A 22224-nucleotide genomic window follows, 5' to 3' on the forward strand; every position below is an offset into this window, starting at 1 on the left:
TACACAACTGCATAGCCACATAACTGTAAAAGCACACAGTCATAATACTGTAGAGTCTGTATCTCTTTTAAGAACTGCTTACAGTAACACTTTATCAGGGGTTTACAGTTGGGTTTATCTGAACTGTCTTTTGCTTTTTTGCTCTCTTGAACATAAATAATGCAGCATGCTTCATTCCTTAATTGTTGCAAAGGATTAGCTTCAACTTTGGGGGTAAATAACAGGAAAATGGGAATAGATAACTTTTGGTGGCTGTGTATATGCTTGTATATATCACAGTTGTGAATTCTCAGGGCACCACCAGGTCCCATACATTGCTGTAGTTCTCCTGGTTACCAGGTGGGAAGACAAATCTCAGGGTGAGCAATATTGTGGAAGGTTTGGTTTTTGTAAGCAAAGTGGTTCTGAAGCCTGGACATGCACCTCCACCCATTCCAAGCTGGCACAAGGGCTCTGTGTAACGTGTATGCATGTTGTGCTTGTGCAATGTTGGTGTACCAAAAAGTCAGGTACGAGGAGATAGAACTGGGAGAGAGATGGTGGGTGCATGCACATGGGGTCAACAAGCTTGTTCTTAATGCTGTGATAGCACCAATACATGGCCTGGAGAAGAAAAAAAACCCTTCATTGTTGGTGGTGAGCCATCTGCAAGCCCCAAAAGTAGCATAGGACCCAGAAAAAACTCCCCAGGTAAGGCCACACAGAATGCAAGCCCTATTGAGAGTGGTTGCAACTACTGCAGACACTGTCTGCCACAAATACATTGGTTGGTATTCTGTTCATGAATTACAATGGCATAAAAGTGACTCACACAACGGCGATTCATTTTTATGGTCAGTGCACAGGTAAGATATCTCTTCTGACTATATACGACCAAAAGTCCCCCCCCCCCAAACCTACCTTTGAAGCAGTGTAGTGTCCCCCTGCTTTTCAACAACATAGAAATGACCATATTGGGGCAGGATGCACTGCTTATAAGTTAGGTTTTGGGTGGGTATCATTGGGAGATGTGCCTACAGAGCTTGAGGCAGTGTCTCTGTAGATATGTCTCCTGATGCAGCATTTCAGTCCACCATTTCTTCCTCTTGGGTTTGAATTTCCAATTGGGTTTTATCTTATTTCCGACTCTACTTACCCAGATTGCTTTCATGCTCACTTCCTCACTCAGCTCAACTAGAATAAGTTCTGTCTTCCCTGCAAACACTTGATGCTCCCTTCCTCCCCCATGACTCCAGAAAGGCCTGCCCATGTCACAAACCCCATGGTCTCAGGTTTGGACCCTGAAATCTCTGGCAATAGAAATCTCTGGAAAATGTGCACACCTAGTATGTGTGTTTGGACTTGTGGACACTAGGAAAGTTACTAGCATGAATATCTTTACAGATAGTGGTAAAGTTAAGCAGTCAGACAGGCAAGTGGACACATAGGTTAAAATACAACTAGGAAATGATAGGTATAATTTTCTGAGAAGCAAAAGTTCCACTTGGAATTGAAATGAAAAGAATTACTCTTCTCTTATGAAGCTGCTATTTCTTTCAGATTCCTGCTGGATGGAGTCCATCGTGGTTTTTTCTTCTTCTTACTAGGGCTACATCCACACTGCAGAAATAATCCAGTTTGACACTACTTTAACTGTCATGACTGACTGCTATGCAATTCTGGGAATTGGAGTTTTGTGAGACATTTAGCCTTCTCTGTCAGACAGATCTGGTGCTGCATTGCACCATGGTGGTTGAACTGGTATGAAACTGGATTATTTTTGCAGTGTGGATGCAGCCTAAGTTAATTCATTCACTTGTTTTTCTAGGACTTCATTAGTAACAGCTGCTCTTCAATACTCTATATGATAAAGTCAATGAACAGAATTCCTCAAAAGATGGTATAACCCACTGAAAATATTATAAAGAGAGCAGAAATAAAAGTCTAATGATTATAAATTAAGGTATAATCACAACAGCAAAAAGCATGCAACAGGGTTTCCTTAAAAGCTAGATCAGAAAAGTAGTAGTCTATTGCAAAATCCTATGAAGCAGAAATAACTAAGCAGCTATATACCTGGGACATGTATGGGCACAATCCACCTCTAAATTCTCTTACACAAACCTCATTGAAATGAAAGGGAGCAGCACAAGGGCATCCCTGTTCATTTCAATTTGGCTTAAACAAAAGAGTTTTCAAGTCTTAGTGCCTGGTGTTTTTCCTTCTTAGGAAGAGGACCCAAATCCTCTGGTTGTTTGAAGCTCGATCTCTTGGGGATTTTTTCTTCCTATAGAGACAGAACGACAGGCTGAGTTGATTATCCTCTTCTATTGATAGGAAAGCCAGTCATTTTGACCTGAGTTCACATTTGCACCTATTGCTTGATTAACCGTGGGACCTGGGCCTCCAGGTCTGGGAGCTGCATCTTCCGAGAGAGAAGCTCTGGCCTGCAAAGGATATAAAAGAATGCATTGTAAATGTTGATTTTTCATTAGATAAATGCAGCCAGGGGCATCACATAGCAATCAGAAGTGTTCTATCTGAAATCAAATGCAGTCAGATATTTTGGCTGACACAAATAGAAGAACAAAAGTTAAATAATTTCTAAAACTCAATATGAACCATAAGTCTATGACTGTGCAATATACTTTCAACAGATGCAAATTTCAAATACACAGATGTGCTGTGGTTGGTTTCTTGTTTAATGTACATTTTTTCAATAGATTGAAGAGGAAAACAAATACAGAGGTAGCATTAATATATATCTCTGTTTGTTTTCTTCATTGAGTGTGGGAGGGGAGGATAGACAATAAAAAACAGTGCTACACGACAGAAATGCAGTACATATGAAACAAAGCCTACCTGTGCTGTTTTTGTAGGTCTGAGAAAGAAAGAGAATTAACATGGTCATCCATGACAATGAGAAAAAAGAGAAAATGTTAAAGAATGATGGTTGTTTTCACTTCTAATGCTAACAGCACAATTCTATGATCTACTCAGAATAAGTACAATTTAGGCAAATGGGTCTTGCTCTCAAGAGCCCCTGCCATCTGCAAATTAATCATCCATTTTATATTTTGCTTACAAAAAACTTTCTCTCACCTTTCAAAAGATCTTGTCTGTCTTAACCTAGGTTTAGTACATTAAAAGATAGTAGGGAATTTTTTATTCTGGAATTAACTACTGCAGGCATTGGAAATAATTAGCTAATTAGAGTTGTGCCTGCTGGCCCTGTTAGTATTAGAGCCAAATTCAGAGACTTGGGTCTTGGCCTGATTTGGTCCACATCAGTCTGGATGCAGTCTGATTTGATCTGGTCTCCAAAACCATATTGAAATCCAACAATCCAGATCACCAGCCTGTCTTTACTGACACACGTTGAGAAACAAACAAAAATGGATATATTTTCTGACACATCCAAATAAAATTTGAAGATACAATAGACATTAAGTAGGGAATAATCAGGTAACTTGGATAGGTAACTTCAGGGAACTTTACGTTAGATGGTTGTAAATTTTTCTGTTTCTCAAAAAATAAAAATAAATGTTAAAGTTGTGGACTCTTGGCAATTTGTACTTCTTTTGCTCTGGCACTGTCATGATGCGTTACCAGTTGTCCAACTAGGTTGATTTCACCAACAAATACCTGGCAATGTACCCCTGCTCATTTGCTACCTATGGTGAAAGCAGATAGCAATCCTGGGATCTACTTTCACTTTCACAATCAATGCTTTGATTGTCTTGTGTTTTTCTGTTTTCTGTGTTGACTCAGACTTTCTGCATTCCATCTAACATATAAGAAAAACAACTAGGACAATTGATGTGGGATGGGAAAACAAGTTTCACTATTTAAACAAGTATAGACTCATAAATAACAAAAAAAGAGAGAGAAACCAGGGACATAGCCGGGGTGGGTGGGTTCCTGGGGTCCAGACCCCCCCTTCCATTAGAAAAATGAATGGTGTGTGCTGCTGCGCCGCCTCACCCAAGCCCCATTATAATGGTGGCACTTAGTCTGGACCCCCCCTTCCTAAAACCCTGGCTACGTCCCTGGAGAAACAGAAAGTTAAGCTAGGTTATTCAAGAAGACAAAAGAAAATTAAAGACTCAGAGACACTAATCCGAAAGACAGTGAACAACTGCCTATCCATCAACACAGTTCGTTCATGATCTGTGATTGATACATCTAAATCTAGGAAATAAATGAAGAGATGCCAGAAAAACGATCTATGCAACTTCCATGATGTTACATAATCCCTTGCAATAAGCACCATAACTGTAAATTTTTGCCCACATTGCAAAAATTATTAAAACTATCAACTACTTACATAATTGGAATGGTAAAACTTAAACTTTTAGTTTTAACTCGTTCGAATCTATCCTGTGGGTGGGCAGTTGTGAAAGGTAACTAAAAAAATAAGGTTGATTCTAACTTTTAAAAAAAGTATAATGTTGAAATCTAGCTTGCCAAGAGCTTTTCATAATGCTCTATGACTGTGCATGGAACAATATTTTTTCACTGGAACTCTATGGAGATTATCACACGAGGGACATCCCGTCCCTATCTCACCACTGTCCCATCCTTCCCGTGTAATTGCAGGAAGGACTTTAACACTTCATTCTCACTTATTCCCTCTGGGAAGTACGAATGACTGTGATGGTGTTAAAGGCTTTCTGATAAAGTCGCACTGATCCCGTCATTAACCTGGCATTAACCCATCATTTAAGCAACATTGGCTGGCATTTTGTATTAACAGAAATTGGCGTTAATACAATGCCACTTTAATGATGGGTTAATGGCGATTAATGACGGGATCAGGGCAACAATTTGAAAGTCTTTTGCAATCCCGTCCTTATCCCATCCTTGTGTTATAACCTCTTATGACTCCTTTTTCGAGAGACAGATAATGGTGCATTACAGACTGCCCTAAAGCTGGTGGTCTGCCGCTGCCGCCATTCGCTGCGGAGGGAAGCCCCAGCGGCTAGACCATAAGGCTTCCGGCCGCAGTGAAAAAGGAGCACCAAAATGGCGCTCCTTTTCAAAACGCGGAAGTGGTGCCGTGAGGGGCGAAGCGCGCCCTCGCGGCATCACTTCCGGTGCGGCACTTCTGGACGCTGTGCGTCTAAGACGTAAAAATGGCAGCGCCCATGTGGATGGGCACTGCCATTTAGGACGCGCTCTGCGCGTGTTGGGAACGGGGCCGGTTAGGAAGGGGCAACTCTTCCTAACCCTAGGACGCCCCTTCCTAACCCTAGGACGCACGGAGTGCATCCTAAATGGCGGTCTATAACCCGCCGATATGTACTTTTCTATGAGATACAGAGTTAAAAAAAGTTCTAGAATTCTTTTGTTCATGCTGGCACCAGCCAGCTGCAGAAGAGGGAGCAAGCATAAGCAGGCAGATGCACTGGCCCCAGTAAGAATGGGGTGGCTAAGAATTTTTGCTGCTGCATATACAGATTCCAGAAGACATACGAGTAAATAGGTGTCTTTAATTAGCGTATTTATAATCCTGACACAGATTTATGCCAGTGGGATTTGAGGATATGAAATTTTAACTCCATGTTGCAAAGTTCCACGGCCCACTGAACAAGCTAGAAACACTCCAGTTTTAATGAAGAGCAAAACAAGCATTACTTGTCAACTGTGACACACCTATCTGAGATGCCACCTTCTGTGAAAAACTATTCATTCATTATAACAAAAGCATTCTCTCATCTATCATTGTAGCATAACAACTCAGTAGCAGGATCCTAGCTTTGCAAGGGAGAAGACGAAAAATGTCAGAGGTAAAACATGAAATTCATTTCTTTGCATAATGAAGCCATTTAGGACATACTGTAAAAGTTCGCATTAAAACTAATTTTCTGATTTTAGTTTAATTCTGATTTTCAGACACATTATTTCTAATTGTTATTGTGTGCCTTCAAGTTGTTTCTGATTTATGGTGACCATAAGGCAAATCTATCATAGGCTTTTCTCGGTTAGATTTGTTCAGAAGGGGTATGTCCTTGCCTTCCTTTGAGTCTGAAAGAGTATGACTTGTCCAGTGGGTTTCCATGGCTGAACAGATATTTGAACCCTGGTCTTCAGCATCATAGTCCAACACCCTTTATTTTTTAATACAGAAGTGTTCTGTACTATTTTGTTGTCTTTTAACTAACAAACATTATTTTCTGTGGCTTTCATATCCCTTCTAATAATATTATCTTCTTACTGGTAATTCTATAGTTACCATACATTGCCTTGTAGATCCATTTGTTAAGAACACCTCATAAACATTTGACTGAGTGAGAATCCCAGTGCTATTTGGAAATAATTCAGCATCACAATAGAAAATCCCAGAGGAAGAAATAATCCTTTTTCCCCTGGTAATTCCTTGTTTTTCTATCTGGACAGCTACTAAAAGAAGCAGAAAAGAGAAGAAAGGAAAAGAAATGAGACAAAGAGATAATCAAGTACAGGATCAGGGCATCCTAGTATTCTCTGAAATAATAACCATCCTTTCATATTAACACATGCACTACATCAGTATATGTTTTTATTAGGGGAAAATACACTCTGATTTTAAAATGTATGAATCCTGTTGGTGGATCCATGATATCATGTATGTGCCTGAAAAACTATTAAAAAAACATATTAAGTTATGAGGTGCTGGACTGAAGTACTTCCCTACTATCTATAACCACCATTATAGACAACCAGCTTAAAACAATCAGTTTTGAAACTAGTTTTTACTTCTCTATTACAAGTTCTGGTGAGAATCTCTATCAGGACTGTGCTGTGGTGATCAGCTAGCCAGCCTGTGCCTTTTCCCATTAGTTAGGAAAGTTCTGGTCTGAAGAAGGTAGAGAACCAAAAGAATATTAGACCTTGGACAACAGCTTCTGAACTTAGGCCCGGTACAGACCTCCCAAAAAGGGGGGCCTGCCGGCGCCTTTTTCCTCCCACAGGGAAGCCGCAGCCGCCCAACCACACGGCTTCCCTGCGGAAAAAAGAACCCGCGAAAAGCAAGTTCTTTTTATGCTGCACTTGTGATGCCCGAGTGTGCCAATGGCACACTCGTGACGTCACAAGCATGGCATGACGTGTGGACGCTATGTACCGCCATTGTTATGGCACCGAGCTGTACTAGGGTTAGGGACAGTGTGATTGCTGTGCGGTCCCTTAACCCTAGTACACTGCCAGCATGGCACATTTGGCCTGTCTGGACCAGGCCTTAGTGAAGATGAGCAAATATAAAAAGCCCTCATGGTTGCTTGGAAATCTTTTATCTCTTCTTAATTTATCATCATAATCTAAAAAGTGAGCAAGGTAGATTCCTTATTTCAGAGCTGATGGAGATGTAAGATAATGCTGAACCACCACTAATCTTCTGCTTTGGCATTCAGCTCCATCCTGAGGTCAACAGCATGGACTAGACCTATAAGCAAGCTTGGAATATTGTTTTCTATCTACATCACTTCATATGATGAGTTTTCACTGATGCCTAAGATTTCAATGTTACTTATTCTTGATGAAGTGAGACAAGGGAGTGAAGCAGATAGGCGGCCAAGGCCATGGTGACTGGACGGCCCACTTCCTAAGCATTTTTGCCACTGCTTTTGCTGGTGGCTTCAGGCCCCCTTAGGCAGCTTGTTCTTTCTCTGGTCATAGAGCATTCCAACCTTTGGTTTGAACTTCCTTTTGAGTTCCCAGATTTTGTGGAATAGGTCTTGTATCCTGATTACTCAATATTGATTAATTAATTAATTTCCTGCTTTTATGGGACCCAGAGCAGCTTACAGTATAAGTTAAAGCAAAATATCACAAACAAAATATAGTTTAAAAACCATTAAACAGCCAAACCACAATTAAATATTAATTTAAAACAGTTAAAAACATAATCAAAACATAGGAAAAGATACTGCATATTCATGAAACATCCTTTTGCCCAACCAGTTAAAAGCTGAAGGCCTCTTTTTTATAAAAGGCCTTTGCCTGTCAGCAGCTGGAGAAGTAAGTGAACTTCCCTTGATTAGGAGTTTCATAGCATAGGAGGAGGTAGTAAGAAGGCAAGAGATATAAGCATCAATGATTATACGTTCTTGGAAGAAAGGATCTATGTGGATGGTGGTGTGGTCTGTCAACATAGAAACTTGCACATTGCTCACTTACTGGTCCCAGATAATGTGAAATAATTTCAATGACTTCATATAATCCCAACATGTTCTATTTCATCTACTTATCCCTATGTAATCTATTTATATTTCATAAATTGGCTAGACACCAAAGAAATATATACACTCTGAAGCCAGTATTAACACTCCCTACATTACTACCTTCCTTGGACACACTCTCCAGGAGACTAGCCATGTTGGCAGGGAAATGTACCGAACTTTATGTCCATGGTGTTTATTAATTTGTAGGGGAGATACAACACAGGCAAGTGATAGGGTACAGCCTGTCACAGTGTTATTTTCATGCATTACCTGAACACACCAAGCTTGCTCCAAAAGATCAGAAAGGAACTCTCAGTTAAACTGACATGAATATCACAACAGGTTCAAAATAGACATCTCTTGTCACAATCTAATTAACACATGTAGTAATATTCACCCTAAAATATCAACACAGTGGTATTTAGATGTATGCCAATTGTATGACTTTCCAAAATAAAAACACAGTGATCAGAATCCCAAAATACATTTATTTCTCTCTGTTTATGATTATCTGCAACACCCTACAGTATCCAAAATCCAAAATGGTGCTGGTGAGACTGAAAGTGGAGAAGTTACAAAGTGTGTTCTAGTTTGTTATTAAAAGCTATAGAGTGGGGTGAAAGAGAACATGCATTGGAGAAACAGGCAGAACCTGGAAACTTGCATTTTGAGTTTGAATCACTGTGCAATTCATCACATGCAGAAACATCACAACTTGTTGCCATTAACATTACAAAAACATTTATTGAATTAGCCATGTATTAGAAAAAATGACCCCAAAATGGGTCAATGTACATACTGTACTTCAATTCTTATCAAATAAGGAAAAATGCCTTTCTCTGAGATGAGTGGTGCAAGGTGACAGCTTAGTCTATCTTTGGAGAACCTAAATGAAGTACCAACTCCCTCTACTCTCTCCATTGCTGCACCACTTCTGGCCTTTTTGAATGCCTGGATGGGAAAATGCGGTAAGGAAAAGTGTTCAGTCCTGACAATTTAAGTCTACTGAGAACAATTTTGGTTTCTGTATAAAGTTTCCCTGTTTTTGTAACTGAGCTAAGTGATGAAGAACCTGGCAGTACCAGGCATTCAGTTGTTTGCAAAAGGAACATTGTTATGGCATAGTTACGTCACAACTAACTGTAACTTGTCCCTTTCAAGCTCTGGAGATAGGAATAGCTCTGTGATCTTGGATAAAAGTGAAAATATTACTGTCGATGCCAATATCAACAGTAGGCTTTTTTTTACATTTCCAGAACTCATGCCAGATTATAATTAAAAGCTGGTAAGATAAAATTAATACAAAAATGACACAGTTTGTTGCAGTTCAAGGTTCCAACAGGAAAATACAGTCTACCTAGGCACTGATTTATGCAACTGGTTTATTTATCGAAGTACAGAATATGTTTATCGAAGTACAGAATATGGAAAAGAAAAAGTATCTCAATGAAGTGTTCCAACAATTTTTAAATTAGGGACCATACTGAACAAATGTTAATAAAAATGATATTTGTTCCAAATATGCACCTTTTTCTCATGGCAGCTAAACCTTCAAAATCTTCCAATGAAGAAAACACACACGTGCACAAAATGTCCCTAAGCCTGAATGATAATACCATTTGACCTGCGATTTCTTCTGTAGCTTACATGCTCTCATCAGTCAGGAAAGGTGTTTACGTCACAGGCATTATCTATGGAATACCCTTAAACACATGGGAGTGCCAACACATCTGATAGTCCTGATGAGGAATCTGTACTCAGGACAAGAGGCTACTGTCAGAACAGAACACGGAAAAACAGAATGGTTCCAATTGACACCCTACCTGTTCAACTTATATGCAGAACATATTGTAAGGCTTGGACACAGAGGAGGTGCAGTGAAAATAGGAGGAAGGAATATAAACAATCTTAGATATGCTTATGACACTTTAATACTAGCAGAAAACCTCGCAAACTTAAACAACTATAGTCTTCCCTCTGTTCTCGTGGTCTTTGGACTTGTGTCCCTTGCTTATACACGAGGGACGAACAGAGGGAGAATGAATGGGGCACATGCCCCCGCACCTATATTCAAGCCAATGGAGCTTGAATATAAATGAAACTTCATTTTCACAAGGGAGTCCAGAATTGATCCCATGGAAAAAAGGTGGGGCAAGTGTACTAAGAAAGATCAAAGAAGCAAGTGCAAAGGCAGGCTTACTGTTGAACACAAAGAAAACAAAAATAATGACCACGGAGAACTTGCACAAATTCAAACTAGACAATGAGGAGACCTAAATAGTAAAAGAGTTCTCATATCTGAGATCAAATAGTGTTAGAAGTGGGGATAGTCAGAAGTTTTCTTAAATTTGAGAAGTCAGTGTTATAATTTCCTGGGAAGCAAAATTGTAAAGGTTTGGAGAATCCGTGCAGGAAAAGTAGACTGATAACCCTGAGGCCCAGGGAAAAAGAACAGCACAGAACCAAGCAGGGCTGTTGGTTCAGGGGAACAGTGAAGTCAACAGTGACCAAGATACCACTACAACCCACTACAAACACACGTGCGCGCCCGCATGCGCAACCTAAGAATCTCAGTGAATAATATGATCAACTGAGTAGGAAAGGGCAGGAGGACAAGGATAAAAAGCCAAATCAAGCATGACTCAATGAGAATCTTTAACAATAAGGTCATTTCACTAATTAGCAACAAAGAACAACATGAATAATTGACAGAATTCTGTTGTGAAGAAACATGTATAAAAACGGACTGCTTTTACTTAATCTCACTGCTACACTGATCATACCCTTTTATATGTAGAGGAAGCTGGGCAGAAAGGCTCTGGTCTTGCTCACTCCCAGCATGACTGGCCTGTTTGGATGGAGAAGGTTTGCATAGGAGCTCTAACCCTGTTTACATAAATGTGGTTGCAAAGCTCAGTCTGATTTAGAATCATATCAAATGTAGTTACAGGGTCTATTATTCACCTCAATACGGAGAAGATAACAAGGGAAAGGCCAGGTGATATCAAATTCTTCTACAGGGTATGAAAAATAACAATAAGAATCCATAAATACATCCAATAAATTTAACCATATTGCAATTTGCTCACCTCGTCTCTTGATTCTTTATTACCAAGCAGTTCAGGAATTCCTTGGGAGCCAGAGGACATCTGCTGAATGACAGGAATGTTTGGGTCCGCCACAGAAAAAACAGGAATGAGAGGCCGGAGAAATCTGAACTCGCTGCTTAAAGATCCACCAGTTAAGCAAACATCATACTGATAATTCCTGGAAAGTGACCCACTCTGAGAATCGGTACAGTTCTCTGGGATGTCAGGCCTGGAAGGAGGAAAGTGAGGAGGGGCAGCAATAAAACTGCCTCCAGGGTTTTTCTTGCACATTCTGACAGCAACGAAGGAAGCAATGCAAAGTAGAAACACAAAAGAGACAGATGCCAGGCAGACCACCAAATACATGGTCAAGGTTCCTTCATCTTCATGCTCCTGTTGACGCACATCCACCACCTTCAGATATGGATCGGAAAAACCATCCACCAGAAGGATATTGAGTGTTACAGTGCTGGTCTGGGGAGGGACACCATTGTCTCTGACTGCAATAACAAGCTTCTGTTTGCTTGTGTCTCGTTCAGTCAATGGTCTCCTGGTTTTTACTTCTCCATTCTGAGCTCCTATGCTGAAAAGGCCAGGGTCTGTGGCCTTCAGCAGTTCATAGGAAAGCCAAGAGTTCTGACCAGAATCTTGATCCACAGCCACCACTTTGGTGACCAGATATCCATCCTCAGCCATCTTGGGGAGCAGCTCATTGCAGGGTGATGTGCTGTTCTGAAGGGGATAGAGGAAGAAGGGAGCATTGTCATTTTCATCTATGACTATGACATGAACAATAACTTCTGAGCTCAGAGGAGGAATACCACCATCAGTTGCCTTCACTGTGGCTCTGAAATCTTTTATCAGTTCATAGTCCAGAGATCTGAGGGCATATATATTTCCAGTTTCAGCATTAACTGAGATGTAAGATGCCACCGAGCCACCACCAACCTTTCCCGGCAAAAGTGAGTAAGTCAGTTTGGCATTCTGCTCCGTGTCCAGGTCAACAGCATGGACTGAGTCAATCAGAAGTCCTGGAATATTGTTTTCCTGTATCCTCATTTTGAATAACGACTTGTCAAATATTGGGGGGTTGTCATTTACATCAGATATCTGCACATGAATAATTCTTGTCGAGGTGAGCCTAGGAGAACCCCAATCCACAGCTGTGATAGTGACATTATACTCTGTGATTTTCTCTCTGTCCAGGGGACTTTGGATCACAATCTGGTAATAGTTATTCATGGTCATTTTTAATGCAAAGGGAAGGTTCATGTCCACAGAGCACGTAGACCTGCCATTGTCTCCAGAGTCTTGGTCAGTTACACTGAATAGAGCAACCACTGTGTTCAGGGCGGAATCCTCTCGTACGATGTTCTTAAGGGATATGACTGAGATTTCTGGAGCATTGTCATTCAGGTCCTCAATCTCTACCAGGACCTTGCAGTTCCCAGAAAGGCCCCCTCCATCAGTTGCTCTGATGCTCATGTCATAACTGGTTTGTTTTTCGTGATCAATTCTTCCCCTAACAGTGATTTCTCCTGTATCTTTATGCAAATGAAACAACTTTTGTACTTTTTCATTCACCTGATGGAAGGAGTAAGTGATCTTTGCATTTGAACCAAAATCCACATCTGTAGCTTTCACTTTGCAGACCAAAGTATCCTGCGGGCTGTTTTCCTTTAGCGTTACTTTGTATTCAGTCTGAGAAAACTGAGGAAAGTTATCATTTATATCTAGAATGTTCACATTAATCTGAACAGTGCCTGTCCTCTGTGGTACCCCTCCATCCACAGCTGTAAGAGTGAGCTCAAACATTTCCTTTTCCTCCCTGTCTAAAGGTGTCACCAAACAAAGGCTCAAATATTTGTTCTCACTATTATCCATTTCTACTTCCAATTGGAAGTGTTCAGTGGGAGTGAGGGTGTAATTTTGGACACTGTTTTTACCCAAGTCAATATCCTGCGCAGATTCCAAAAGGAATAAAGTATTGATGGGAACATTCTCAGGGATTTCAAGGGCAAATTTGTTTTTAGAGAATCTTGGAGCATTATCATTCACATCTTCTATCCTTACTTCAATGCTGTAGAACTCTAAGGGGTCTTCTAGTACAATTTCAGACAGCAGTAAGCATGGTTCAACCTGGCCACACAAAGCTTCTCTGTCAATTTTGTCATTTATGAGCAGATTCCCAGAGTGGGTATCAAGGCGGAAATACTGCTTAGAGCTTTTAGATACAAGCTGAGCTCTGCGAGCAGAGAGCTCTTCATTTCCCAATTTAAGATCCTTGAGCACATTAGCCACCAGGGACCCACTCTTCTTTTCTTCAGGCACAGAATAATGAATCGAAACACACATCACTCTGGACACAGACAACAAGAGCAAAAGGTACAGACCTTGTGAGTTTCTGAAGTAGACTCCCATGCTTCCAGCCTCTTCCATGTCAAATTCTTCAATTTCTGCACAAAAGGTAAGACTTCAGACTTCTAAGTTATTTTGAAAATTGTCTTTGTTTTGCCGTGGACAATGCCTTCCTCAGCTGAACCTTATATTTCCATCAAAGGCAGGGATCCTGTTTCTCTCTGATTCAGTTTTGTCTGAAAATGGCTTTCCTACAGTTGTCCAGTACAAGATTCTAAAGGATAATGAATATGTTTGCGAATGCTGCCATCTTGTGGTTATGTCAGGAAAACATATTAACATTGTATATTTTCACAACATAAAATGCCCTATAGCTTAGTATTAGCTTAGATAGCAGGTATTATTTTAAATTCAACATTAATAAATAAATGAGAGCATTATTTTTCCAGTTATTTGGAGAAATGGAAAACAGAACAGGCAACAAACAATCAGAATGTATTTTGCGACGTTATTCACGATGGCTTCAATCAATAGCATTATTTATACTCACCTGTTCATCACTGTATTGTTGAGGCCTTTTATTTATTTTATTTATTTATTTATTTATTTTTCCAACATAATCATATTTTCACCTTTTTTTGGAAGACAATGTATAGATGGGAAAAAATAGTTCACCATTATAAAACGATTAGATTAAATTAATTATTCTCACCTGAGTTAATTGGCTTTCCCCTGCACGACTAGGGACCTCTTGGGAATAAGTTGAATTCCTTGGGTCTTCCTGGGTGTTTGGAGGCCCCATAGAAAAAACTGGGAACAGAGGCCTCAGAAACCGGAACTCGCTGTTCAGAGAGCCACCCGCTAAACACACCTCATAGTTGTAGGCTTGAGAAAGGGACTCTCTTCCAGACTCCATATGGTTCTCCTGGGAATTAGGTCCCACAGCGAAATTAGGTGTAGAGTTATAGCTTCTTATCAACTTCCTTTGCTTCTGAATCTTGATGGCAATAAACACCAGCAGAGAAAGGAAGAATACAGAGGAGATGGCAGCCAAGCATAGGATTAGATACATAGTCAGGGTACGATCTTCCTCCTGTATGATCTCCTCCTTTGGGATATCCCTAACATTCATGTAAGGGTCAGAGAAGGCATCCAATAAAAGAATCCGTAGTGAGGCAGAGGCAGACAGTGGAGGATGCCCATTATCTCTGACAACCACAATCAGATTTTGCTTCACAGCATCCCGTTTACTCACTGGCCTCAGGGTTTTCACTTCTCCATTTTGGGCCCCCACAGAGAACAGACTGGGCTCTGTGGCCTTCAGGAGGTGATAGGAAAGCCAAGAGTTCTGACCAGCATCTCTGTCCACGGCCACCACCTTGGTGACCAAGTAGCCAGTGTCTGCTCCCCTGGGCACCAGGTCATTTGAAGGGGAAGTGCTGTTCTGAAATGGGCAGAGGATGAAAGGGGCATTGTCGTTTTCATCTAGGATATGGACTCGGACAAGAGCCTCTGAACTTAATGGAGGAGAACCTTTATCCACAGCCTGGATGGTTACACTAAACACTTTTAATTCCTCGAAATCTAGAGATCGGATGGCATATATATTTCCTGTTTCAGAGTTGATGGAAATGTAAGATGATGCAGGGCCATCCTGCACCCTCCCAGGCAAAAGGGAATAGGTCACTTGGGCATTCTGCTCTGTGTCTAGATCAACAGCTTGGACCGAGCCAATGAGAAGGCCTGGGATATTGTTTTCCTGTAAATGCATGTCATAGAAGGATCTTTCAAATGCTGGAGGGTTGTCATTGATATCTGAGATCAGAATGGTAATGATTCTCGTTGAAGTTAGCCGAGGAGAGCCCCTATCAGTGGCTGTGATGGTGATGTTATACTCAAAGACATGTTCTCTATCCAGAGGCTGTTGGGTCACTAGCTGGTAATAATTGTTCTCTGTGGCCTTTAGCACAAAGGGCAGGTTTGCCTCAATGGTGCAGGAAGTTCTGCCATTGTCTCCAGAGTCTCTATCCATGACACTGAAGAGGGCTGCCACAGTGTGTAAGGGAGAGTCTTCTGGTAAAGGACTGTTGATAGATGTAATGGTCACCTCTGGGGCACTGTCATTCTCATCTTCAACCTCCACTATGACTTTGCAGTAAGCAGATAGTCCTCCTCCATCTGTGGCTCTAATGTTCATCTCATACATACCATCTTCTTCATAATCAATTGTCCCTCCAAGTCTAAGTTCACCAGTCTTTTTGTTTAACATAAACGATCTCAGCACATTTTCCTGCACTTGACTGAAGGAATAGGTGACGTGAGCATTGGAGCCAATATCTCTGTCACTGGCTTCCACTTTGGTAACAAGTGTATCCAAAGGGCTATTTTCCATTACTTTTATTCTGTACACAGATTGTTCAAACTGAGGCACATTATCATTAACATCTAGAACATCAATTATTATCTCTGCTGTTCCAGTTCTTTTGGGGATCCCTCCATCAACAGCTGCCAGAATTAGAGTAAGCTGTGGATTCAACTCACGGTCTAATGCTTTATCCAATACCAGTTCTGCATATTTGCTACCATCGCTATGGCTTAGCACATCCAGCCTGAAATGTTCACTGGAACTAAGCATGTAGGTCTGAACACTGTTTCTTCCTCTGTCTGAATCCTGAGCTATTTCCAAAGGGAAATGAGTATTTATGGGGGTTTGTTCAGGTATTTCAAAAACGAATTCATTTTTAGAGAAGGTGGGAGTATTGTCATTCACATCCTCTATTTGTACTTCAAATCTGTGCAGCTGCACAGGATTTTCCAGTATTATTTCAGAGGGTAAAACACAAGGGTCCTTCTGTCCACACAGAGCCTCTCGGTCTATTTTATCCATTGATACCAAATTCCCAGAGTGAGGATCCAGGTGGAAAAACTGCTTAGAGCTCTTAGAAACCAGCCTGGCTTTCCGAGCAGACAGCTCCTTGATATCCACTTTTAAATCTTTTAGCACATTAGCCACCACAGATCCGCTTTTCTTTTCCTCTGGAACTAAATAGTGGAAGGGCTCACACACAACCCCAGTGCTAAAGAGATACATAAGAAACAAGGAAACTTGCCTGGTATGGTGGTGTATTTCCATTTCTCCTGCTACTTTTCAAAGAAGGTGGGGAGCCCAAAGTGGTGCTTTCCAAGGCAGCTCCTGCAGTTTCCTTTTCACCTTTTCTTATATTTCCAATGGGACCCTTTTCCCTCAGATGCACTTCTTCATGGAAGTAGGTGCAACTGTTTTTGGCTGCTGTAATCTCTGCTGGTTTCCTTTCTGTGAATAGCTGTTGCCTTCTTCTGTCTAAAGACCAGAGCTTTCTAGCAAAACATGTAATCCCTGATTTTCCTGTATTGTACAATGGCACCACCTTGTGTTTGAAGTAAAAAATGCAACATCTGCAAATTTCTTCAATGACTCCATCATAAACATAGTGAAAAGAAACAGTATTTTGAAATTAAAGCATGTATTGTTAATATTTCATATGGATCAATATCCTGCAGGTACTATTATTTTTAAAATGCTGATTGCCTTTTACAATATATTCAAAATACACAGAGTTCTGTAGCATAACAACCTAATGTGGCTTCTATAATATTACATAAGAGGACTTCATGAAGGGAACAACCATAGACATGACTGTGTCCTGTTAGGAAGTAAGGACTACAGAAAGCTGGCTGTGAAGAGATATCACAACATCAAAAATGTGCCACCTTTACTGACCTTCAGGGGCTCGGCATGTCTCCTTTTCAAATGAATTTACTCAATCTCTGCATTGAATTTGTCTCATTCACCAGGGATAATATAATCTAGCCCCGGCTTACTCTTTGCTCTCTCGCAAATATACTGCAACTTTGTCTCCCATTACACACTCCTGTCAACACTTGGCTTCCTGTTCCCAATGTATTAACTTTACCCTTTCCATTTCTGTGTCTATGTGCTTTCAAGTCTCCTGTTGATGTATGGCAAACCCATGCATTTCACATGGTTTTCTTAGTCAAGGAATACTCACAGGTGGTTTTGCAGTTCCTTCCATCGAAATATAGCCTACAGTATCTGCTATTCATTGGTGGTCTCCCATCCAAGTGCTAAGCAGAGCTGACCCAATTTAGCTTCAAAGATCAGATGAGATCTGAGGCCTTTTGGTTCATTAAGAGCTTCCCATTCCTTGATATCATAGAATAGAATCATGGAGTTGGAAGCAACCTCAAGGGCCATCAAGTCCAAATCCTTGCCATGCAGAAATACACTATCAAAGCACTCCTGACAGATGGCCATCCAGCCTCTGTTTAAAAACTTCCAAACAAGGAGACCCACCATTCTCCAAGGGAACATGTTCCACTGTTGAACAGCTCTTACTGTTTGAAGGTTCTTCCTAATGATGAGGTGGAATCTCTTTTCCCGTAGTTTGCATCCACTGTTCCGTCTCCTAGTCTCTGGAGCAGCAGAAAACAAGCTGGCTCCATCTTCAGAATGACATCCCCTCAAATATTTAAACAGGGCTATCATATCACCTCTTAAAAGTCTCTTCTCCAAACTGAATGTACCCAGTTCCCAGTCTTCTCATAGGGCATGGTTTCCTTCACCATTTTGGTGGCCCTCTTCTAGACACACTCCAGCTTGTCAACATCCTTTTTGAACTGTGGCGTCCAGAACTGGACAGAGTATTCCAGATGAGGCCTGACCAAAGCAGGCTAGAGTGGCATTATTGCTTCCCTTTATTTAGACACTATACTTCTGTTGATACAGCTTAGAATCACATTGGCTTTTTTAGCTGCTGTATCACACTGTTGACTCTTGTTCAATTTGTGGTCTACTAGAACTCCTAGATCCCATTCACATGTACTATTATCAAGCCAGGTGTCCCCCATTCTGTATCTGTGCATTTCGTTTTTTCTGCCTAAGCGTGGGCAGCTCCTAGGCCCAAGTATATTCAAATGTCTATATCCTCCACCCCAACACTTCTCCAAACAAGAATTTGCTGTCCCATGGAAGAGAGATTAATGTGCCCATTCCTGGCTGACATCAAGTCTTACCTTCACTACACTGTGCATTTCTCAAGCTTGACTGCCATTTTCCTGAATTTAACCACAAGCATTTAAGGAAATGAAATGGTCTGTGAGCAACAGCCCCTTGATGCCCAGTGCCTCCATGTTGACCTGCATGTTGCCTCTGCATTAGAGAGTGCAGTGAAAGTACACTAGAGGGAAAGGACGTTGGGGGTGCAAGCCAAGTGTTGGTGCATGCACAGAGCTTGTTTTAAGCAAGCAGAAAATGTGAGACTATACAACCTCCTTAGTGTTTTTATCTCATGCCAGTTAAGCTGAAATTTCCAATCATTTTGCAACAGAATACCTTACTTTTTAATGTTTTTTTTTAAAAATGCAGGTAGTTTTAAAAAAAAGTCCTTGCAAATATTCTTACATGCAAAATATGATTGTTTCATTCGTTATTAGTTCTAGAAACAAATAGTTATATTTGCCACTTTGCCAATAAAATAATGTCACACAAAAAGAAATTCGTATTATTTTGGATTTAGGGAATGCCCAAGTTATACAGAAATATACACTTTTTTAAAAAAGGAAAAGAAATGTACAGCATCTCCAGAAATAACCCAGTAACAACTTTTAGTCTTCCAGGAATTACAGAATATTAAGGATACGTAAGCAATGGGATGTGAGGGTATTAGATGAAGAGAAAGGAGGAATTCTGATAGGAAATGGAAGTGTCCTGCTCAGGCACTTGAATGCATGAAATGTATGTAATCACAGTATAAAATTTCCTGTGGGATGCAATTAGATTTATGGCTTAGAAGGAGACAATTTGTCAGGTTAAAAAAACCTACCAAACAAAAAACTTTTGTGCTGATCAATATAGAGATGCTTAGAGAAGGGTATTTTTTCTATCCCCCACTATACCCCACAGCACAGCAATTAAACATTCCCATTCAAGGATGACTGTAAGTTCCAAACCTAAGCTCTTTATCACTGTATCATCAGTAAGAGTATGTTTTTGGGGGTATACTTTTGTTTGGAAGCCAACAATGACAACCCCAATGTTTAACAATAATATGGCATCGAGATAGAGCTAAGACTAATATGTATCCAAATAATTTTAAAATATAATTGGTATCACAATAACTGAATCTGTTTAACAATATTCTCACCTGCACATGCAGTATTTTATTTATTTTTCATATTTATTAAAATATTTATATCCAGCACTACAGCCTAAGATCTCAGGGCAGCTTACAATCAAACCTGTTTAAAACAATAACAAGTAATAATCGTTTTAAAAGATTAAAACTATAGTAAATAGCTGATCAAGTAAAACCAGTTACAGTAATGTGCATCAACCTACTGAGAATAATAGAACAGAATCATCAAATCATAGAGTGAGAACATACCACAGGGGCCATCCAATCCAACCCTTTGCCATACAGGACCACTTATTCAAAGCATCCCCAACAGATGGCCATCCAGCCTCTGTTTAAAGACCTCTCAAGAAGAAGACTCCAAGTATCTGAGACAGCATAGTCCACTGTCAAACAGCTCTTACTGTTAAGAAGTTCTTCCTAATATTAAGTGGAATATCTTTTCCTGTAGTTTGAATCCACTGGTATGATTCCTATTCTCTGAAGCTGCAGAAAACAACCTTGATCAATCTTCAGTTTGATGTCCCTTCAAATAGTTAAGTAAGGCTATCATATCGCCTCTTAACCTTTTCTTCTACAGGCTAAATATACCCAGTTCCCAAAGCATCCTTCATAGGGCATGGTTTCCACACCTTCCACCATTTTGGTCACCCCTCTCTGGAATTGTGGTGGCCAGAACTGGACACAATATTCCAGGTGAGGTCTGACCAAATTTAGAATAGAGTGGTACTATTACTTCCCTCAATCTGGACATTATATCTCCATTGAAGTATTGACTTTTAGCTGCTGCATCACACTGTTAAGTCACACTCAACTTGTGGTCTCCCTTTCACATGCACTGTTGTCAAGCCAGGTTTCCCCAGGGACGTAGCCAAGGAGGGGTCCGTGGGGTCTGGACTCCCCCCCCTTCCATTAGATACAAGGAATGGTGCATGCCGCTGCGCCCAATCCCCATTATAATGGAGGCACTTAGTCTGGACCCCCCCTTCCCAAAATCCTGGCTACGTTCCTGGTGTCCCCCATCCTATACAGTATCTGTGCATTTTATTTTTTCTGCCTAAGAAACCTTACATTTCTCCATGTTGAAATTCACTTTGTTAGTACTGGCCCAGCTTTATAATCTATAAGGTACTTTTGAATTTTAATCCTGTCCTCTGAGGTATTAGCTACCCCTCCTAACTTGGTGTTCTCTGCAAATTTGATAAGCATGCCCTCTATATCCACAGCAAAGGTAATTCTAAAGTTAATGAAGCCTTGCTGTCAGAAAGACTGCAACCCTGTAATCTTAATAAATAACATGGCATGGCGAGTGGAGCTATCTACCACACAAACTGAAACTGCTAGTAATATGACTATTGAACAGTTCACTCTAAGACTAAGAATGAGTATGTAGGGAGATCTTGTAGCACCTTTAACTAAAGAAAGAAGTTGGTGGCATGAGCTTTCGTAGACTTAAGTCAACTTCCTCAGATGCATTTGGACTAAAAGTTTCTGGACCTCAGAGTGCATTTGGTCTTTACCTGGATGGAAGTTCTGTGGGAAATGCACATATGTTATCTTGAGTTTCATAAAAGCAGGAGTTAACAATGACAAAAACAGATGAGTCATATCTCAACTTCTAGTGAAACTCTACATATGTATATAAACTAGAGGAAGAGCTCAAACTGACCCTAGTGGGTTTCAGACTGGCAAGTAGTAAGTATAAAGCACATTCTTCTTTAAAAGGGATGCCTCATTCAAAGGCTAACCAGTTAGGAGTCCTAGGAGGCACATGTAAACAAGATTCAATTTACACTTTCCTTTGATATGCAACTATTCTAGATTTCCCATTTCCCTTTCAACTATTCTTTCCTATCCTTACTAAAATCCCACTTTCGTGTCAAAGAATAATAGGAATATTCTTCTATTTCCATCTTCTGTATCCACCATCAGTAACCAGAAGCAGCAACAATGGGTAGAGATAGATAGAGATACAGGAAACATAACTGGCAGCTAAATATGGAAGGCTCATGTAGTGAGGGCCTCTCAACATTCTGGTGGTCTACTTTATAGGCATTTCTTATTTCTTAATGAAATACTCTGCTGCACAGTGTGTTACATAATATATATTCCTTTCGGTGTGCCACTTTTTTTCTTCATATAACACATTGTTTAGTCCCTTGTTTTAAAAATTACTGATATTCTTTAGACAGGACATAAATATTCCTGATTCATGAATGTATCTATGATCCGTTCAGGGGTGGCGCTTTAATATGAGGAAGCACAGTGTCCACTATGACAATATTTAAAGGCATTATCTGCTGCACATATGCTACACTAAGAGGCAGACACCTTTCTGCTCTAGATGTCATGGGTACAAAGGCTTCCAACCATGGACTACCATTGAATTACAAGGCCCATTTACAA

At 40.4% G+C, this 22224-nt stretch overlaps 2 protein-coding genes across 3 annotated transcripts in view; one reads left to right on the forward strand and one right to left on the reverse strand.

Moving 5' to 3' along the window:
* LOC121929051 (protocadherin gamma-A5-like) overlaps positions 1 to 22224 on the forward strand; it is a 177596-nt gene that overhangs the window by 74582 nt on the left and 80790 nt on the right. The window lies entirely within an intron of this gene.
* LOC121928514 (protocadherin beta-16-like) lies at positions 7 to 17880 on the reverse strand. Of its 2 annotated transcripts, none has more exons than XM_042463353.1 (2): positions 14340 to 17880; positions 7 to 2426 (listed from the first exon to the last, which is right to left on the reverse strand). In XM_042463353.1, the coding sequence occupies exons 1-2, from the start codon at positions 16758 to 16760 to the stop codon at positions 2307 to 2309; spliced, it is 2541 nt and encodes an 846-aa protein (XP_042319287.1). In that variant the 5' UTR covers positions 16761 to 17880; the 3' UTR covers positions 7 to 2306. The 2 variants fall into 2 exon arrangements, with proteins under 2 accessions (XP_042319287.1, XP_042319286.1); XM_042463352.1 differs by lacking the exon at positions 14340 to 17880 and adding an exon at positions 11270 to 14313.

Source organism: Sceloporus undulatus, chromosome 4, assembly GCF_019175285.1.
Source record: "Sceloporus undulatus isolate JIND9_A2432 ecotype Alabama chromosome 4, SceUnd_v1.1, whole genome shotgun sequence".
Taxonomy (NCBI): Eukaryota; Metazoa; Chordata; class Lepidosauria; order Squamata; family Phrynosomatidae; genus Sceloporus; species Sceloporus undulatus.